We start from the raw sequence: 22475 nt of genomic DNA, 5'->3' as shown, positions 1-22475 counted from the left end.
TCTCGTTTCATTCAAGGCTCGTCATAGAAAGTGGGATATTTGTGACGTCATAGAAAGTGGGATATTTGTCTTCTTTCAACCTTGAGAAGGTTTTTGATGGATAAATTTTCTTTCATTTCAACAAGCCCTACACAATTGAAACAACAACACACGCCGAATAATTTCAGAGTTAGGTTTGTTTATTCTACTTTAAAACAAGCGATACAAAGCGCAAAGTGACCATTAAAGATGCGGAAGAAGTCGAATGTCGCTTCAGGAAGCGTTACGGAAATTACTCCTTGGTCTTCCAGGAGGATTTGGTCATCCGGACTCCAGAGAAGAGTCTCAGATAGAGCTGATACCGATGAAGCAACTTCATTTGTTCGCTCATCACCGTCACCCCTCCCATCGACGAATTAAACGCGTTCGGATAAACTCCGGATTGTGGTGACGTCATAAGAGAAGCGCGGTTGAAGACGTCCCCGAAAAGTTCGGGTCTGAAGTTAAGGGGACTGGTGGGCGTGTTGGGGGCGGGTTTGTCCGTTGACTTCCTCAAAAGTCTTTCGATGCTGTATGAGCCAATGACGTCATTTTTCTTCTCTGGAATGGTTTCATCCCTAGATCGACATCGCGGTTCTTCACCGGAAGACGAGGAGGAGGTTCTAGAATGCGATTTTCCAACATCAGTTTGTTCATCATTGTTACTCGCGACTTCGCCGCTGAATATACTCTCGCTCGCCACCTCGTGTTCATGTTCGTACTGCTCTAACTTGCAAACACGATCGTTAGGTGACGACAGTGCGTTGTAAGAGATATTTGCCGTGCTCATTGTGACGTCACTAACACCAAATAACGTAGAAGACGAAGATTGGAAACAACTCGATGGCGTTTTGTGCCGATGTCGACGCACGTCCAAGCCACGATCGAACTCAGCAGCCATAACGTTGCCACAGGAAGTCGAATCGCGATTTCTTTGTGTGACGTTCGTCGACCGCGATTGTTTCCGCGACATCGACATCGCCTGCATCACGTTCTTCCGGAGTTTTCTCGCCTGCTTCGAGCGTTCGCGTTCCTCCACTTCTTCCGGGTCCATGGGAACGCCTAAAAATTTTGAACCACTTGAAATGATGTGAAAAAAGTTAAATTTTCAAAAAAACTCTCAAAAAATTCTCAAAAAAACAAAAATTCTCGATGATTTTCGAATGAATTTGAATTTGTTTTCAAAAATAACTACGTTTTGCGAAATTTTTTATCAAACGTTTTCTCTGTCGCGCTTCCCACCAATAACGAGCTCAATTTGTTTTGATTGTTTCGTCATAAACTCACCGGAACATCGCTTTAATTGAGCATTGTGAGGAGGGCGGCCCGGCGCCTTTTTCGTATTTTCACGTTTCCGCCATTTTGCTCGTCTGTTTTGAAACCAAACCTGCAGAATAAACATCATAAAAACACATTTCCGTGGCCATGTAAATTACCTGTGACGTAACAAACCTATGAGAAATGCCACTGACATCTTATAAATTGCGTTGGTCTTGCAGATTTTCAAACCGGACAAAAGATTGTTCGATGCGGCGACAAATTACTCGGTTTCAATTACAGACTTACGGCGGGGGCTGGCGCAACTGATGAGACGTTGTAGGATGATATACAGGGGCAGGCTACCCCAAGCCCGGATTATGGGTTTAAGACTGAGCCCGGATCATGGCAGACAAAGCCCACGAATCAAAGCGGCCTCATATATACGCCAGGGGCTTAGTTGAAACACCGACCGTCGAAGATTTGATTTCGGGTGCGAGTTTACGCCTAATTTCATTGTAACCGCTTTTACATGCACTGACAATAGAAGTACAGATGTTTTCTGTGACGCAACAGTAGGTCGAGGTAATCTTCGACAAGAGTGAACGGTCATTTTCGCATCAAATTTGTTCCCGGTTAAGATAATGAGAGGTTGTGGAGCTTGGAAATGAAGAGGAAAATTACAGAGAGGAGCGAACCCATTGAAGTGAATCTGAAATGAGTAAGAAACCAAGGAACGACTGACACGCAAGACATTTTCTTCGAATTTTTTCTTCTTGGTAAATTATCCAATTTATTATGAATGGAACGCAAGAGTCCGTGAGAATGGTTAAAATATTTGCGCACATAATAATTTGAATTTCGCCAACAATCAGGCTTCAACCGAAAGTGTCAGCCACTCGTCACAATGGTGATTATTTATCAGTGAAATTTAGCCTTTACAGGTGAAAGACATTTTAACGCATTTCCTGTTTCCAGCTCAATTGTTTTATCGAACAACTCCAATAGAAACAAATCCCATTCTGATGTCACAATAGATGCTCCCTGCTTACTTGTATCCTGGACTCGACGAGTCTCAGTTTCACGGCGAGATCCTCTCTCATATACACGTCCGGGTAGTGGGAGTCTCTGAACGCTTTCTCCAGCTCGTCCAGCTGCCAACTGCTGAAGTTAGTCCGCGTTCGACGCCTCTTCACTCCCTGGGTTACGTCACAATGATGCTCGTCCATTATGACGTCTGAAGTAAAATCGAAAATTTCATTATATATTAATTACAAAAATAATTAAGGTATTTCAAAATTTAATTGACAAAAAAATCCTTTATGATGTAATAATGGTGTAAGGCAACAAGCCTATCCCATTTATTTGTGATGATGTCATCAGGGGTTTATAACCAAACAAACGAAATCGCCTCAGAAACCGCCAATATCTGTTGTTTCGTCATAATTAGCTTTATGACATATGCAGGCAAGAAAGATTTAATTAGTTCTAGAAGCCCGATCGATCAAAGGCAGCTATACTAACATTGTGACATCACAATGAAGCTTTGTTTTAATTGCTGCTCTTGCGCCGTCTGGAGCGTGACGTAATAATCGGAAAGCGACGGAGCTCCTACAACTGTTTATTCAGATTCGATTGCTGGCCCAAGATCGTTTCCTAATTGGTCAATTTCATGCCTGGCGAGTAATCATATAATCAGCTGACACCGATGTATTGGCGGGAATAATCATATAACTCGTATTTTACAGTTTCCCAACCTCGATATAATTTGGAAGGTGACTCCGGTTTTGTAAACAAATGAATTATTTTATTAATATTGGTTTTATTTGGCAAAAGAGTTAGAGAGTGGATTGTTTTCTAAATTGAGGCTTATTCTAACATCTGGTCAATGCCGGGATAATTTTCGACGAATCCCTTTTAATTTGCTTGTAATTTGAAACTTATTACCGTGACTTATTATTTGTTTGTGACGTAATCGATGATGCAAACCACATGATCAATCTCCCGCGTTTGATTGGCTAACTACCAGCAGATGGAGCTAATACAACCACAAGCAGGTGAACTCGAGCTGTTTTAGTGATTAGGAGATTGAATTTACTGAATCTGAAAAAAAATCTGTATTTCGAGCCGGAATTTACGAGTAAACGAACACGAGCTCCACGGTGTCCAATATATTTCGCTCTCACACAAAACTTTCAATCGCCAGCTTTAATGGAAGCATCATGCAATAAGTTCCAGGAACATTTACGAGCCTAACTAAGATGTATCAGATCATTGTTTATGGAAATGAAGCCGAAGTTTGCTTGAAGAGGCCATTTATTCACATTCCTCGGTTGGAAGCTTTTAAGAATATTTCAAAAAACAGATTTAAAAATATTTTATTTTCATGAAATTACCTGAATTTGATTGGCTCAACGGAAGACCACACGATAGCGACGTAATCAAACCAGATGACGTCACGAATCCCTCATTTGGATACGTCATCATATTTTGAAAATGAAAGTTATTCGATAGGTTTGTGACGCCACGGTTTGGTGACGTTGTCGAAAGAAACTAAAGGATAAAAACGTGAAGTTATTATCGATGTGAAATGTTTCATAAGTTTTGGTAATTCATTCATATATTTGTTGAAAAATGATGGCAAAAATTAATTTGCTTTTTGCCGAAAGCGTAGAATATAAAAAGTTCGAATTTTGAATTTTTTTATTTACTTTTAAGACGTGAAAGTTTCTGACCGACAAATAAAACTTACCGAATTTGAAGATCGTTTTAATTTCTGCTTTATCGGAAGTTTTTCCTTGAGCGTCGACCTTGCTCCATAATCGGGTAAAAACAAATTTCCCACCGGAATCGAAGCGTAGTTATGCGGCGGTATCATCGCTTCTTTAGTCGATCCAACAGGAGAGTTGAAAGGATTCACAGGCGGGCAATAAAAAGGAAGGAAAGAACCGGAATTGTAAAAGTCGCTCATTGCTTATTCGCCAAAATTAAAATTTCTAACTAAAAAGTAGAAATATATTCATTTCAAAATCGTTTCAATTTTTGATTTTATTAATTAGTCCAATCATATTTTTTACGCATATAACGGAATTAAAAAATTAAACTAAAAATAGAAGAAAACGAAGCATTAATATGCAGCGATACTTTGAAGAAAACAAAATATTGTCTTTCTCGTCAGTAGGTTACACCAGAGAATATTAATTTGTGAAAACAAGTAAAAAGAACGTATTTTACATTAAAATGTTTATCAGAGTTTAATCGTTTAAGTTAAAACTTGACAAAAATTGAAAAATATTCTTTTTACAATGCACATTCCGCTTCATCTTTCACAGAGATGGCTTTAAAATTTTATCATAACTCAAAAATACCTGACTCTACAATTGCAATTATCTCCTCAAAACTCTGGGACCGTTTGTTCTCAGAACTAAAATTAAATTCGCCTCCTGAGCCCGAAATCTCTAAAATGAAGACGAGATTTGTCACGTCACAATGACTTTGTTACGCAACAATTCCCAAAGCTTGTTTGCGTTTTTTCCCAAACGGGCCTCATAATTCTGTTTGTTTCTGCCATTTGCTCTGCGTTGCACATCATTTTCGATTATTACCAAACAGTGTTTGTTTATGAGCGCACAAGAATTAAAACGAGATTGATACGAGCTCTTAATTATATTTATTGACGGAAGAGAGCGATGCATATAAATTGGATCTTAATTGGCAAAACCGCATTTCCGTGGTCACGCTCATAGCGAGGAAGGTATCGCTTCAAACAAGCTGCTTACAATTGAACAAGATGCACTTTGGAGAAAAAATTGAAAATCTTCCGGCATCATTTCCGCTATTTCCACCATCGATCTCCCGTTCAATGACTTTTGACAAATTTTCTTTGTTAATATTTCAAGTTTTTCAGAACATTTCAATTATAAAATACAGAACAGCGGTTGTTTTATAAAGTTGCCCCTGTCAAAGTAACCACAGTTTGAAGGTTGATTTCGATAGTTTTAGCAAGCAGGTCGCAGATAACAACAACAAGCTTACACTAGCTGGCAACAAAGAGCTCTTATAAACATGAATTATACCTACAAGTTGCGACGTCGTTTTGAGGAGCCGAGACTCAACTTCTACTTTCAATAAACTAAGTTATTAAATCTTTGCCAAAACATGCAACTTTGTTGCTTTTCTATTCACTGCAAAAGTTGACGTTGGGACACGTCATTGTTTGGTCACTTGCATTTCGTTGCAGAATCGATGAAAGAAAAATATGAATAAAAGCGGCCGAAAGAAAGCGACAAGTCATCCTTGGTTCTTGTCGGGCCACTCAAATAGAATTGTGGATGCAATTATTGATGAAATAATGAAATCAGAATTAAGATCTGTTCTTAGAGAATAAGACCAATATAACGGGTGATTCCCTAAGGAGAAAATAATTTGACTAATTAGGAGCAAAATCCGGCGTAGGATGAAGTTTAACTGCATGAGACAAGCGTTAGGAGGAACCTTTAATTAATATTCTGAATGAGAGACCGAACTTTAATTGATACTGGTTGTATCAGCTGATCAATGACGTGGCAGCATCCTTCTGCAGAGCGTAGCAGCAGTGGTTGTGACGTAAGTATGTTGTCATGCAATGAGGTTGACTTCTAAGACGTCATCAGTAAAACTCTTCGTTTGTTCTCGTCATGACGTCAGGTTCAGTTCTAGATATTATTGTTTGCAACGCCCACTAGTGGCCGTGCTAGTTGTTACCTTAAAATTTAAGGCTTAAATCAGGGATGTCCAACCTGCGGCCCGCCTGAGATTTTTGTGCGGCCCGCTAGTCATTTTCACTCCAAAAGTATGTACTTTATGTACCCATTTTTCTTGAAATTTAATAGGTTCTGCGGCCCATTCAATTATTTCAAGTGACAATGCGGCCCACTATAATAAAAGGTTGGACATCCCTGGCTTAAATCATTTTAAGCACGTTTTCATCATTGTCCGTGCATTGGCGCGTGTTAGTAACAACTGGTTTGATTTTTTGTCCTCATCGCGATTTTGACGAAAAATAAAGTGATTGATATTTTGGTTCAGTTTGTATGAAGAGAAATTTGGCTTCAAACGTGCAATTAGCTGCATCGCCATCAACGACATCTTCACAACTGGAATGAAAACTGAGTTGTTGTCTTTCATTGGACAGATACCATCTGCTAGCTCTTAACCACGTGATGCGATTGTTTTATTGCAAATAACTTTGGTAACCTGTGTGCCTGCCACCTAACGGCCGTTACTGGTGCTATGAACTTCAAATCCAATGCACACTCGATCATGCGTGACCGGTTGTAACAATTCGATGCTGCCACCTAACGACTGGATGTTGACAGAAGATTTTGGTCGATTGCGGAACATTTTTGACAAAATGCGAACACGAAATTAGTGGAACTACACAAAACAATTCCAGCACCATTAAAAGTATTTACAGAGCAAATATGAACGCGAATTACAGTGAATTAGTGAAATCAGGTGATTATTAGAAAGCGCTTAGTATTAGGTGAGGGGAATAACCGAACGCATGTACATAGATTGAAGAAAAATTGACGTAGTGAAATTTGATTGGGGAAATACTTTGCAGATTGATCACGTGTCAAAGCCCATTTACATCAAGAATGACGTCATCAAGAACCATGGGGTTATATTACAAGGAACATGACATGACAATATAAAGTTGAAACCTACGATATCAGAACAATCTACAGTTTATTAGATCACAATAGAGAGCTATTACGTCATCAGCAATTGCGAGTTGTACCAGAAAGTGCCGCCGTAGAAATACAGCTTATACATAGAAATCTTATTTACAATGTAAAACTATTCACAATTATGACATTTTAAAACACGCAGTGTGATTGGTCAGTACGATAATGAACACATAATTACGTCACAATAAGATAAGTATTGGTATACTGCCTCATAATGGAAGGCGGAAGTGCAACGATAGCATAATAGTAGCGTCCAAGGCACTTTTGAAAGAACAAAAACTTTCTAGACAATAAAATCACCTCAAATAGGAATTAAACGAAAACAAAATGACGAAAAATCACATGACTTCATTCACTTGGTAAGCGTTGGATGATGTCATTCACAGACACTTGAATGACGTCAGAATAAAATTAGTACGTAGAGAATTAGGGCAGAGAAAGATAAGAATTCCGCACAACAAAAGTTCAAACGCTCAATTCGACCCGTTCTCGGTGATCTCTTGACGGCGCCGGAGAGCTTTACCGAGCTCGGAACTGGCACTGGACGATCTTAGACCGTTCGTCGACTTTTGAACCATCAGCTGGCTGTAGACCCTTGAGCCTTCGTCTTCACAGATCTGTTGAGTTTAAAAAAGTTACAACTGACCGTCAGTGTTTGGGAAGCGTGCAAGCCGGTTCATGGAGACTCAATGTTATGACTTGTGTTATAAGCACAGCGCCGTGGTTCTATGGAAACTTGTAAAGCGTGATACGAAGAACTCGGTGTCACAATCACAAAAAAACTTCACTATGGAGTCTGTATATTTTGCACCGGACTAAGGAAAGTTTTTGCGCGACTTAAAATCACCGCTGGAGCGCTGATTACCGAGCATAGCTATGAGTGCATTTTCTGATCCATGCAACCAGTTTAATTAATGACGTCACCCAAACTGGCTGTTGATTACCAATAGGGGAATCACCTGTTTCAGCTCCTCCTTAGTCAACGAGAAGATCTGTGCTCCGTTCAAAACCTTCAAACTCTGGATGGTGATGGCTGAAAATCCAAGCGACTTCAGCCAGTACTCTACTTCTTCTGGAGGCGACGATTTAGAGATGAGCACCTCGGAGTAGTTCACTAGATTACATGAAATAATAGTTCTTGTTCACAAGACGATTATGAAATAGCAAACTTGAATTTCTTACACAACAATCCCACCAACACAAGGTTGAGGATCAGTAAGATTATTACGTCATAATTCTAATGTTAACTTGAGCGGAATTTCATCTGTTTTTGGTTTAAAATCTGTGCATTTACGTCATAGAAGCGATCTGGACATCGCACTAACATCGCAATTATTAAACAAAATTGACTAAAGTTGGTGCAAGCTGCTGCTCATATAATTTCTTAAACACCATGAATCAAGATGCAACCTCTCCATGCATTTATATTTCTCCATTCAATCATGCGAATAAGCTGCGATTATTCTCCTACTATGACGTCATAATTACTTGTCTTCTTCGGGATGACAAAGTTCCTCGACTTCTTCCGATTGATGGAGACTCGCTGCCTCAGTTCCTCCTGCAGGGTGTCCGGGTCGATTGTCGGCTTTCTCGGGGTTCTATCCACCGGAGGGGGCCGCAACACCACACTGTTGATGCTCGCAGTCAACGACACTGACAACAATCAACAAGATGACATCATCAATAGATTAATAAGTGAGATGACATCATCAATAGATTAATAAGTGAGATGACATCATCAATTAAACAGCAATGTACAATACTGTTCGTGCCACAAGATCTGGCACGTCACATAACGCCACCCTACCTGGCATTATCTTAGGCGCCACAGGGGGTGGAGCAGAAGCAGAAACCGGGGCTACAGGTGGGGGAGGGGGTGGTGGTGGTGGGGGAACGTATACTGCCTGTGACGTCAAAAAACAAACATGCAATTAAGCTGTGACTCGAATTCGATTCGAATCTTCATCTCATTCAAGAAGATCTTCCTGGATCGGCAACAAACCTTCTCCGGCGTCGGAGGATAGCTTGGAGGAGAGTCGGTGGAAGATGTGGCTGGTGCTTTGGTCGCCGATGATATGAGCAGCATCAGGTTGGCCGGGACATATCCTCTCTGCCCTGCCGAACGCAACAACAAGCATGAAAGGTTGGATTCAACAAAGCGTGACACTTACCACACAATTTGATCACACACCAGAGACGCCGTAACTAATGTTATTATTAACATTGTTAACTATACAATTATCATGAGTTTGTTTAATTCAGAAAATAACTTGGCAGCTATAGTACGACAAGTTTTAAAATAATCAGGGGATGCTTGAAAGTGTCCAGGAGTACCTTGAGCATTCATCACCATCCACCAGGACTTTGAGTCATCAATGACGTCGAGAAGGTCGTCCAGTTGGACAGAGAGCTCGTGCTCGTTGCGAGCCGAAAAGTCGTACATGGCTCGGCACAACTTCCTCTGCGATGGCATCGATGCCGCGGCTTGTGCGGCCTGGTTTCTACAAAATAAATATTAAGCAACCGTAACACGGCTCATTTTCAACGTTATCCAGTGATTGTTCCCCACACGAGTATCACATAAACATCTCATAAAGCATGTCTCCGGGTAAATTGTATTCTCTACTCGCTGCCTACCTTGCCACATGACTCTGGACATGTTGCTTGAAAGCCATGGATGAGTCGTTCCCGTTTACCTGGCTGCTGAACTTTCTCACGGCGGCGTACTCCGGCTGTGGCACTGGTGAGAGCGGCTTCAAAGCGTCTTCAATCTTCAGATTTTTCAAGTAAAAGGCTTGTGTAAGGTTTTAACATGCACAATTCTTAACGAAGATCTAAACATCACTTTCACCATGCAAGTAGAAGCACCTACGACGGGCTGGTTTTTCGTTGCTTCACATCAAATATTTGCGTTTTTATTTTTAAAGTTTTAAAAGTTTTCAAGTTTTCTTTACATTTGAATCAAAACAAAACCGATAATGACATCACAATGGAGGCAAGTCATGTGACTCACGTTAGCTCCACCGGCCTTCCACGCTTCCTCGGCTCTCTGCACGACTGCGGCTTGCCCCTGGACGGCAGCAGCCAGCTGTCCACTTGCCTCCGTCTCCATATTCGGGATGGGGGGAGGCTCCCATCCGGACATGAATGTGGGGATGTAGGGAGGGATGAAGAGGTCCTTGGGGAAGTCCGACCTAAACATCAAATTTGATTGATAAGCTGTCAACCACCACTCACAGGTGAGCTGCCCTGGGAGCACAAACAGAGATGTGAAGCTGGAAAATTTTCCTAAGCTCTAGGGGAAGTCCCTGTTAAAGCATGGCTCTGGCATCAAGTAAGTACAAACAGGATCAACTTACCACCATTACCACGACCAATTAAATGATGTGGAAATGAATAATTACCAAAGGTGTTCGAAGAAAAAGTATTCAGCAAAAGTGATAGTAACTGTTGTTTCTCAAAAGTTTTAATTTTCATGTCAATTTAACCGAAAGTTAACTTTGAAAGCAAATAAAATTTTTTAAATTAAGTTTTTCAGGTTTTTCTTTCAGAGGCTGGAGCGAAACATTTTCGACAAATCAAAGTAGTTTCATGAAGACAACAGCCCTGTGCGATCAGACGAACACAACTGAAAGCAGCAAAAAGATTAAAATGGAAATTCCTTCACAACTGATGCGAGTTATCTACGGAATGTGTTCACAAAAGATGCAAAAACTACTGGCACATTCATCGTTTATGACAGAAAGTTAAATTGTAACTATCAGCAAAATAAACAGAAAAAGACCTGGTGTAACAATCACTTGATGACATCATTACAATACATCAGGTCAATGTTTGATTAAAGAAATTAAATATACGAGCAAGTAACAATCTGTAAAGAAAACAACAATGAGTAGTTTATATTTTACTTCAGAGCTCGCTTCATTTTTCTTGAAACTTTTCTTTTTAATTGAGCATGGAAAGCGAAACATTTAATGACTATTTGTAGAAGGAGAGCTCTTTAACCTTGAAATTGTTTAAATTCTGGTTCACTCAGCCTCTTAAAGTCCAACATTGAGAGGTTGGGTTCAAAAGGACGGGGACTCAAAATAAATTAAGTGGAAGAGAACAATAGAATGCGGGGATAGCACGACATCTATACGGCCGAGTCTGTTTAAATTATCAGGGAACTTTTAACCTTCTTGAAGTGAATGATTTTCAAAAGAATTTCCTGAATACTTTGTCAATTGGGAGAGAACCAGCAACACTGAAGCCACAAATCTTAAAGTTAAAAATACATTCTCGATACAAATCATTGGTGCTATGCACAATGCACTGAATTGACACCAGAATGAAGAGGCCGTAATAAATATGTGTTGCATTTCATATTCATAGTGAATTGAGCAACAAGAGTAGACTGACAAGAATCTGTGATAAATTAACAGACCTGCCCATATTAACGCGTAACTCACTGTTAAAAATGATAACAAACTGCTCGAAGATGCAACAAAATACCTTGATTTTGTCCAAAAATCGCCCAGATCCTGCCACAGTTCAAATTCCTGTGTGTTGACACAATTGGTGAGAAATTCTATGGTGTCTTTGTTCAGCATCGGGGACTTGATGGTGCGTGCTAGTTCCGGTCCACTGCACGTGTGGATAATCATGGCGAGGGGTTGGAAGAGGAAGTGGACCAACTCAACCGCGTTCGGATCCTTCAACTGAGTCTTTAGCTTTGCCTGGAAATATGCGAGTAATATGAGAACTTGTTGAAAATGAATCTATCAAATGTTTGTGCATAGTGAAGAATATAAAGGAGCGTCTCATCTAAAACTAACAAAACTTAGCTTTAATTATCAGAACTCGTCACAAATTGAAATAAACAAGAGATTTCTGGAGCACTAAACCGAAAAATGTGACATTCCACCAAACAAAACGACAAGGTGGAATGTCCAGTGGGGCAGAACCAATTAATTATTCATGCAAATTTATCAGTTAGACCTGGACATCAACACATTTAGAGATTCTACACAAGTCTTGAATGTGCTATGTTACTCGTATGGAAGTAACCAGATCACCATACACTTGCAGGTTTATAAAGAAAACAAACCAGCTGCATACTTCAGTCAACAAAGTTCTTGACCATTGTGCCTTTTGGTGCCAGCTTGTAAGCATCGAATTACCACAGACATTGCTCTATATAGCTTAGAATCGATCAATTTAAGTCAAGAGATAGAAATTGCAAAACGTCTGTGGTTTGGTGCGATACCGCTCGAGATAAAAGCAAGATTATGTTAAGAGGATTAACTCTTTTCAAGCAATCTCAACTTCTCGCGCTCCTAAGGTGACTTGTAAGAACAATCATCATTGTTTATGGCAAGCCTGAGCAATGATGATTGATGAAATGTACGTTACATTATTAAAGATGGGAAAAGTCTTTGAGTCAGAAATTCTTATACTTTAATTGCAAATGAAACAACCTCGCGGAAAGCATAAACAACATTCCCTGCGGTAAACTTTTAAAAACTAAACTCAATAAAAGCACAAAAATATTTCAAATACAGAAATTAGCAAAAAAGATAAAATTAATAAAATAAAAAATAATTGAGTGGATTTCACACAAATGTTGTCATAATTTAGAGAACTGGCTCCGACCAATAAAAAGAAAAGAAACATCATCATGGATAATCACACCTGGGGGTAAAATTCACTTTATGTTATGTTATGACTGTTTTAATCATATCCCAGCTAACCAAGTGTACTTGCCCCATCAAAATTGGAATAAGTAGAATAAATAATGAACAAAGCCTGGATGTTTGCTCAGAACCAAGAAAAAAGCAAGGTCAATAAAAGTCGACAATGGAGCAAGTTTGCTTTATTATGACACGGCTGGTCACGTGCTGTGGTGGTTGGCAAAGTTCCAGGAACAAATTAGTTTGCAAAGTCGTTAACAAAATGACAAAGAAAGGTGCGGTCACCATCAAGACACTCTATACTCTACAGTCACTGCATGGATTATATTTTTCATCATGGCTTGTGGGGTGCAACTAAGTGATAACCAGGACAGGGGAAAATCTCAGCCAAAAATAACCCAACAGGGAAAAACAACAAAGTCTCAAGGGTTTAAAATTTTCAAGATTTACAAATCAATTCAATAGAAATGAATAATGGTTACTACGAGCACAACTGCTAAACCAACTAACAAATTTGAAAATATGTGAAACGCCTCAGAACCTGGAAGAAACCCAATGTATAACTTTTTTAGCTCTTGAAACTCAAACATAATTAACACCTAAACACACTAACGCTACAGACTCTTGACAAGTATGTTTTCTACCAATTTGTGAGATTAATTTAATTGTTCTTCTTTTGCCGTCCTTAAATGTCTAGCGTCACACGCACGCTATTGCACACACACACGCACACACATGCACACTATTGCGTTACTTGTTACTACTCGCGGTCGACATATATATAATATCAGGACATTTACCCAGAGTTTTGAAAAAGATGACAATTCGTAACGAACCATCCAAATGCATTCGCAAGCCACAACAAGCTTAATGCAACAAACCCACCACATGTGGTGGCACAAGCGATTCATGAGTGAAGACAAAAAAATATTTTTACAATTAAGTCAAAATGCTTGGACATGAATATACAAATTCCATGCAAGGTAGCCAACCACAACAATATTCCAGAATAGTTTCAACTGAAAATAGATTTTAACAATTATCAATATCCGGTGTGCCTTGTGTTATTTTAATTTTAAGGCGATTATTTCTTCATGTCCATACATGGCTACTGTACACATAATCATTCAATTATTTGGCCACACAAAAGCATTGTTGATTATGTTATATAATAAATAAAAAGCACTTCCGCTCATCCAATTATCTCCAAACACAGTTATATAGGAGCTCATACTGTCGACCAAACAAATACATTCATGACAAAGTAGAACCATAAATTGTTGAGATTTTTACAGCCAGCATAGTTTTGTGAGAAAGCACTCAAAAGCAAACAATACAACGCCTGCTATATAAGCGCATGCTTCTAATATTGGTCGCGTTATTTGCCTGGCCACCACCATGTCTGGCTTGTCGGCTCACTATGATTTCTCCAGGAGATGACATCACAAACAACTTCAACAAAACTCAATTCTTTCATCTATGTTACGATATAGAAAGTAAATTGAAACAAATTACTTCATCACCGATCAATGATGATAAAATATGTTTCATAAAACATATAAATTAACAAAAAGGTGAAAAAGAATGAATTTATTATCTAAATATAGAAATGAAACATAAGCATCAACAGCTAAACACATATCAATTATGTGTTGTTTTTAAGTGGTGGCTCATTTTCATTTAAATTGAACACAAGTCAAGCTAAATTCTACGCAGGAGGCTGGGAACAAATAAATTGAATGCATTCACCCATTTAAATTGACAACAAGCAATTAATGCAGGAAGTAATTGCAGAGATGGAGATAATTAGAACCTAGATGCGACTGCCTCGAACAACAAGCGTGCTTATTACTACTCAAGCACCTTATTGGTCTCTATTCAGACGAGATAGATCACGCACACACACACACACACACACACCGCCTTAATCTGCACTCATACAATATTATATAATTAGGCTTACAAGATCTTTGTGTTATTGCATGCTCATAACTACGGGTTGTGAGAACGTGAATGAAATAAAACATACCAAGAGATTGAAGCAGAATCGGAACTTGCAGAAACAATCGATGAAATGTTCCTGAGGAGGAAGTCTCGATCGGAGCTCTAGGACCCCGGATCCGGGGACTTTCTTCTTCTTCTTGCTTGATCTCTTTGACTGACGCACGGTCAACTCACGAGTTGCCTCCGCGGACTTCTGCAACAGGGAGACGAACGCCTCGATGTCATCCAGCGCGTGGTTCAGCATTTGCTGGGAAGATGAAATCGAAGCGAGATCAACAACAATCTCATTTGTTCATTGTGTTTATAATAAGAGCGTCATCTCATACAATACTGACATGGTCCTAGCTGTAGCTTGCTTATTGGCATCAGGAAAGCACATTGAGTATAAGTACGGTAATTAAAATATATTTGTGACATCAAAGTAATCCTATTATAGAGCAATATTACATCATAATACTAACAACATCGCGTTGAATTTTGAATGCAACGATCTCAGGTGAGTCCTCATGGGCAGAGGGGATCAGGGAGCCGCGAGGAGATGGGAGAAGGTCATCTGCGAGAAGAGAGAGATTAAATCTGTGATGATCATTTGCATGACGGCAAATATTAGCTGGAGAGTGTGGTGAAGGAAATTGGTTTCATGATGATCATCGAATCAAAGCATACCAGGCCAGGCACACAGTGAGTAAATAAACTTGTTTGTCGAGTCATAAACGTCATTCCTGCTTATTAACAAAGAACAAACAAGCTGGAAGCGAAATATCTGGTTAATAATTAGCGACACATATTTACACTCTACAACGACCAACAGCAAACACTGTTCCATGGTAGTTGGGTCTCCTGGCCAACATTTCTGTATATTTAATCTGGCAAATGCTTACACTGTATATCTATATTACTTATACCGTACATTTTGCACATTATTATGAAAATTTACAAATTATTGCATATATACAACAACTAAAATTGTCACAGCTATTATTGATGAATTATGAATACAAATGTTAACAGATTATTACTAAATCATTACAACCAAAATACTTAGATGATCTATTAAAATAACTAAAATACTTGATTATACAAAATTAGCAGAAATCAGTTGTCAACAGTTAGATATTCACAAGATATAGAACAAATTGCTCCACAACACAGACCTTGGGCCCTATCCTGCCACTCAGCTACTCTTTCTCGAACCGGGACTTGAGTGGCTGAAGGGAGGATAGATGCAGAGTTTATCACGTCGCGATGTTTCCGAAGTGTGTCTGGGCGACTCCTCTTCCCCTTTTTGCTCTTGACATCCTGGAACGCGCTCCCAATGTCCGCACAGATTATGTCAGCCTGGATGAGACCAAGTATGGCTTTTATTTTCAAAAACTACTGAACTACTTTGAAGAGTTATCACCAAGATGAAAAGAATGCAACAGTTGTCGCTGCACGTTTGGGTTCGGTTCACTTGCATTGAGACAAAGCTCTCTTACGTAAGTGAGAAATCATAACGATTGATATTTTTCTATTATTGTGCGTACATGAACAAAACCCCATAACACTTTCTCGTACGATTATGTACCAAGTTAGTCACAAAGATAAAAAAGTTTATCTTCGTTGCAACTTGCAACACAATGAAGCATAAGACACAAATCCTACATCATAATTAGCAGCCAATGCACAGGGCAATTAATGGTATAATTTCCTATCAATGCATAACTCAGGAAACTATAAAGGGGCTAATTATTTCAGCAAACATCAGTGATTAAATTATAGGTCATACACGAAAACCCCCATTTTGGCAGGCATCATACAAGTAAGCATACAGCCTCTGCAGTAAGTGGATACTTAACAGAACCATATATCTGTATATATTTTACATATACACACATACACAGTATGTATGGTTGGTTTTTATCAGGTTCATCTTTACAGACCTATGTGTATTATCATATCATATATAATAGCAGCCTGTTATATTTGAACAGTAGAGTACACTACATCGGGTGTGTGTGGCTGTATCAACAATAAACAACCATTTAAGTTGAAATATTACACCCGCTTGTGAAAGCAAACCGGTATTAAATCACTGGTCAACGTGGACTGAGTGACATGCCATATAATATTTCAGTTGTCTTATCGTGCTGTTCATACCGGTATGCTGGAGCACTGGAAGAGGTGGATGTCTGGTGTTTTTTGGTCGAATTCTTTGATGACGAGCGCACAGATGCTGTTGTAGTTGCACGCATTGATCACAGGCTGAGTGTGCTGGACCACAGTTAAAGGAAAGTTGTCCAAATCTTCCTGATCAACGAATCACAAAACAACATCACGTCAAACATAAACGGTTGGATTTTATGGGTCAATATCATGCAAGTTACACTTTATATAAAACAAATTGCTAATTGTTTACAATATGTCATTTTATTGGTTGCAGCAAACATATCTGAAATATTTTAATCTGAGTACTTTGGTACACAAAAAATTTCTATTTTATGAACAAAAGGCCCGTGTAAAACTCTGAAAAGATTTTGGAGTGTAGCAGAGGCACTCACTCTAGTTTCAATGTCGATTAATTTGATGGATTTGTCGTCAACGTGCAAATAAATTTCCTGGGTCCATATTTTTCCTCGAGCATCGAGTAGCTGCAGCTTGCGGATGCTGTCATCAACCGTCAAAATTGCTTCTTTCCGATCGATTGCAAATGTTACCAGATGCTAAAATAAGCCCCTATTTAATTTTCACCTTTTTTTTATCAACAACAAATCATCTGAATACGAGCTGCTGAGTGACTCAGATTCAAACCAGGAACTAGGAGTAGAAAGACTGAGAGAGTCTCACAATTTCATAATCACAGCTCAAGTGGAAAGAAATTAGCACCAAAAAGTTCAAACTTTACTCACTTTGAAAATAAAACCTTCAATAACAGAGCCTCGGGTTCAAACACATTTCTATGAAAATAAACGTGAACCCACCTCTACTCTGTATTCTGAGACTTCTCCCATCGAAGCCACTGTCTTTGCATAGGACTTTCTCTGTTGGTAGATGGCTTTAGCAGAAGGTTGGGCCCCCCCTGAGCTGACACTCTGCTCAACATAGGGCTCCGGATCTTCTGCTGCATTTAGTGGTGGTCTCATCATCACCACAATTAACTCATTTATTCTATCACAATGTGCTAGAGCAGTGAAGATGGAACCGTTAAATACAGACCTGAGGAAAGAAAGTTTTTATTTTCGAGCCTCGAATATGTGTTGAAAACTTTTAGCTTCTGCGCTTTTTTACTCGTGGTAAAGCCATACAGATGTACATCCATGAGAAGTCAACAGCACTAACACAGTCAGTTTGACGTGCACCAAGTTTACAGGTTTAGTGAAATAGAAAACAAATAATGCAAGTTTGGTGGTTTGAATGCCAATAAATAAAGAATTGAAGGGGCCTTGCAAACCGCATTAATGACAAAATGTTCACTCCTGTATATGACGTCATAATGGTTCGAGTGACCCAGACTGAGTTCGGCGTACGCACACTCAGTATCGTTTTTCATGAGCTCCAGCGGTGCACTATAGATGTGTAGTGGACAGAAAACTTCGGTGAATTCAATTTAAAATTGGGTTAAAGATTGAATAAGTCAAACTACTATAGGCACAATAGGCCTACTACATAACTGCGCACATAAATAGGCACTTCCGTTGCATGTGAGCGTTTGTGCGCTTGAAATTTTTTATTCTCATACTGATTTATAATAAATAAACATAAAAAATGTGGTTGTTTGAACGCCAATTTAAAATAAATAAACAAATAATTGACACTTTGGTGCATGCCATCACGCAAGCATGCAAGATTTTTCGTTCGAAACTGCCGTACTTTCCAGTCTGGGACATTAAACCTTCAACAGAAGATCAGAGAGTGTAAACATTAATTGAAACAATATATAAATATTTTGAGAAGCAAGATCATTTTAAAACATTTCAAATGCCTAGATTAAATTATTTAAACAAATTAATACCGGTAGCCTACATAAAAATTAATCACCACTTTAAACAGAGCAAGGCCACGTTGATGTAAACACATCACATGTTAAAACATAAAAATGAAAAAGATAGGTTTAACTTTTGGCTGCCACTAGGCTATTTCACCGGATAAAAATCGTGTACTCAAAGTTATTTTTACACAGCTTGTTAACCTACTGTAACTTAAATGTTATAACATAGTAACCTAAACTTAACCTAAATCTACCTTCTGATCTATATCTAACTCCAATGAAACCTCAAACGGCTAAAATCAACTTTTTGCATACCCATTTTCCAAAGCTATCTGCCTATCTCTAACAACAGGCTGGATGACTGCACTTCTGCGCTAAAGGTCAAAACACAATGTTAAATATAAACAAAGAAAAGTTGTGGGACACTTTAAACAGCGGTGAAACCTGCACTTGACTTGACATGGCAGATGGTCTGCGTGGCAGCGACAGTTTTTACGACTAAAGTCGAAAAAAATTAACTTAGTAACCGGTAACAAACTTAACAAACCTGCTGCACGTCTTCGATTGTTCTTGTCTAAAAATTCCTCACCTTTACAGTATAATTTAGGCTTACATAAATCATACCCTACCCTACTACGAAGTACAAGGCCTAATACACCAATAGCTGAGAATCGCGAGTACAGCCAAGTAGCCAACCGGTCAACGCACATCGCGCACTCGCATTCTGAATTTCTGACTAAAATCTTATTCGCAAACCAACCAGAACAGTGTCAACAGAGATATATTGTGCGCTATATTTAGGATACTTGCAACATGGAAGTTCTCAAAAAGCTGCCTAATGTTTGATAACTTGATGATAATATAGAACATTATTGCACACAAGAACAAAGGCATAGTTCAAAAGTTGTCGTAAATTTTAATCAAAAACGTCAATATTCGAAACTTAGCTTAGTAGGTGTAATTTTGCAATTACACCGGTGAAGGTAAATCCAAAGTGACCAATAGTTTTAGCAAAACCGGATGTTTATATAACTGCTCTTGTTGCAAACTCATTCCATGCCGCTGGAACGGTTGCTTTTTAAAGCGAATAAAATCTTGAGTTCATCGAATGGAGCAGAAAAACGGAATCGGGACTTCATCTAACAACCGTGCGGTGGCGCCCATAAATAGCAACCATTATGCCGAACAGTGCATCACTTTTATTCGTAAAATCGCTCTGTTTTGCGTCGAAAGCGTTAAAAAATTTTATTGGAAGAACGTATGTCCAGCAGGCGACACAATTAGATTGCGACACACCAAGTATGTAAGCATGGCCACCTACAATGCACACCTTTACGTTTGAAATGATGTGACCAGTGAGAATTCCGGATTTATGAGTTGACCACATTCGGGAAACAATAAATTTCAAGGTAAATGCATGTGCTGGAAACATCCAACTACATATTGTTGTAGACAGTATAATATAACTTTATTTATTTACATTTTTGAAACCATGATTGCAACATTTGCCGCAAGTTTTGTTACTGGTGTTCGGAAAGCGCTTTGGTGCATCGATTGCGGCCGTTTCACACCTCAGTAGTTATTACCAATGGTCAACAGGTCGAGTATAATATGCTGCGCTGACTTTGCTTTATGGTGCTTTCTTAAAGTGGCAGCGGGAAGCGAGACGATAGACTGGAACCGGAATTTGAATTCCATAATAAGTTAATGATCAATTGCTTTTATAATTTCATCAGTCACATCTTTAGAAGAAAATTGTAGTAACAGAATTCATGAGCAAAGTCGCAGTTTTAGAAACTAAACTAAAAATCAGACATTTAATGTACTCTTTAACTCTCATTAGTGTTTATATCTTCATTTAAAATTCACCACTAAAAGGTGCTAACGGGCAATCATTGACAGCGCCAGTCAAGTTTTAAATTTTCAAAAAGAGGGCAAGGGTCAGAACGACGAGAGCACGTCTTCAGTGGTTCAAGTTAAAATGCCCTGGAACACCTTGATTGTGAATTTTGTCATCGAAGGTGGTCGCTCTGCTGATGGCCTGGTGTCATTTTGACGTTGCGCTTTCTCAAAAATAAGTCACTACTATATAAAGAGGTTGTCATAGAAACTTTAATTGTTGACGAACAATGAAAATTGATTCGACGCCGGACAAAATAATCGAATCGATGGCCGTGACATTTCATGTCGATAGCAGATGCTACGTCATAATTCTATTATGACAAACAATAGCCCAATTGATAAAAAGCGCGCTAAATCTTCGACCTGCAATGTTTTTGTCACGAGACACGACTTAAGCTCTGTTGTCGTAAAAACAGCGGCAGATGTTGTCAAGCTATTATTTGCATCAAGCGCCCCTGCACCGCCTTCTCTCAGTTTAATGCAGGTTCAAAGTCAGTCGATAGGTGGCGCAGCTATATGACATAGGGTTGACGTTTGAACGTAATGTTTGGTGTAAAACAAGAAAAGAATTGTTCGCTGTGAACTTATTTACGATAAATACCGAATTTGCAGCATCAACCAGGCTAGTTACGTCAATGATCCGTGGTTATGTCGATCATTTGAATCCCGCTATGACGTAAGTGCACACAGTTGGTCGGAGAAAGATAATAAAAGCATAAACTTAATCGCTGAACAACAACGCTTTAACGAGATAAACACGGAGCTCGTACAAACATGAGTTGACCCCGGCAAGCGCCAAGTCACAGCGAACATAGAGTGACTTCATTTGCAGAGTCGACGGAATATCGATCGTAATCTTTGTTGCAAAATCCTGGATATTTAGGTCATACAAAGACCTCCCGCCGCCCAATCAATCAAAATCATCGCGATGCTGCAGCCTGTTTCGCGGGAATGACGTAATAATTTATCAACTTCATCAGTTGACGTTTGATTATTGCGTAATAAAGACGACGCGATAGGAAAAGGAATTGCATTCGCGAATGACTAATTATAATAAAAGGTATATAACATCTTAATCACTAACCGACCACCCTGATGAGTGGATTGTTTACGACTGTGATGAAGCAGCGGCTGATGACGTCAAGATATGTCGTCATATTGAAAGGCTGGTAACTCGTTCGTGTAGTGAGCTCTCAGCTGGATGGAGTATTTCGCCCACACCTGAGTCCAGGTGCCAGAGATTTGTGTGAACAATTGCAGCAATTTATTTTAAACGCTTGAAAGGTGTTGACTTTAGAAGGAATTACGCGTTTCTTGCTAACACTGGAAGATTCCCACAATCTAAAATTTATAAGACTGTGACAAAACCTGCAAATTCTTTCCAACAGAGAATGAACTCAGGGATTTTTACGAGGCAGCCACGTACTACGCAGCATTTTATTAACCTCGCATATAAATGATTTTATTCCAGCAAACACGATCTGCAACGTCATAGAGCAGATAACGAGCAATAAAAGTTATTACCGCGGCGTGCAGCGCGCGGTGGTATTGTTGTCTTGACAGCAGATAAATGTTTCCGAACCTTAAGTTGAAAGATGAAAATGTTTAAGTCGCAACAAAAGTCAGTCGCACACCAGCAGTGAAAGCTATAAACTTTGCTCTTCAGCAAATCATCATCTTGATCAAGACATTCTTGATAGCAGAAAATACGTTGATTGACGTTTACAAGGGCTTTAGTAGATCAGATAATCAGCCTGGCTATTTCATTAGTATACTGTAAACCAGGGCTTCTCAAACTGTGGGTCGCGACCCCGGTCGTAAAATGTAATTTAATTTTCATGAATTGAATTGTTTTTTGTTAATTTTTTATTCGCTTAACTATTTCCATTACGAGGTTCTTTTATTACTGCAGGCTACAGCTAC

The 22475-nt window shown here is 39.1% G+C and overlaps 2 protein-coding genes across 2 annotated transcripts; both read right to left on the bottom strand.

The window, feature by feature from the left end:
* Nucleotides 1–206: 206 nt before the first annotated feature.
* Nucleotides 207–4309, bottom strand: LOC143460106 (uncharacterized). Its single transcript, XM_076957496.1, has 5 exons — nucleotides 4028–4309; nucleotides 3672–3828; nucleotides 2328–2512; nucleotides 1306–1405; nucleotides 207–1080 (listed from the first exon to the last, which is right to left on the bottom strand). Exons 1-5 carry the CDS (start codon nucleotides 4244–4246, stop codon nucleotides 272–274), a joined length of 1470 nt encoding a protein of 489 aa, XP_076813611.1. The 5' UTR covers nucleotides 4247–4309; the 3' UTR covers nucleotides 207–271.
* A 2327-nt stretch (nucleotides 4310–6636) lies between these two features.
* On the bottom strand, nucleotides 6637–17900 carry LOC143460014 (epidermal growth factor receptor kinase substrate 8-like). The gene is made up of 15 exons (XM_076957365.1): nucleotides 17644–17900; nucleotides 17224–17385; nucleotides 16823–16972; nucleotides 15838–16021; nucleotides 15145–15236; nucleotides 14709–14930; nucleotides 11502–11725; nucleotides 10021–10201; nucleotides 9645–9778; nucleotides 9342–9508; nucleotides 9010–9122; nucleotides 8815–8911; nucleotides 8496–8660; nucleotides 7967–8121; nucleotides 6637–7624 (listed from the first exon to the last, which is right to left on the bottom strand). Exons 1-15 carry the CDS (start codon nucleotides 17806–17808, stop codon nucleotides 7481–7483), a joined length of 2355 nt encoding a protein of 784 aa, XP_076813480.1. The 5' UTR covers nucleotides 17809–17900; the 3' UTR covers nucleotides 6637–7480.
* Between the last annotated feature and the right edge of the window lie 4575 nt (nucleotides 17901–22475).

The sequence above is a fragment of the Clavelina lepadiformis genome, chromosome 5, assembly GCF_947623445.1.
Source record: "Clavelina lepadiformis chromosome 5, kaClaLepa1.1, whole genome shotgun sequence".
NCBI lineage: Eukaryota > Metazoa > Chordata > Ascidiacea > Aplousobranchia > Clavelinidae > Clavelina > Clavelina lepadiformis.
Note: the sequence above shows the minus strand (reverse complement) of the source record. Positions and strands in the feature narration are given on the sequence as shown.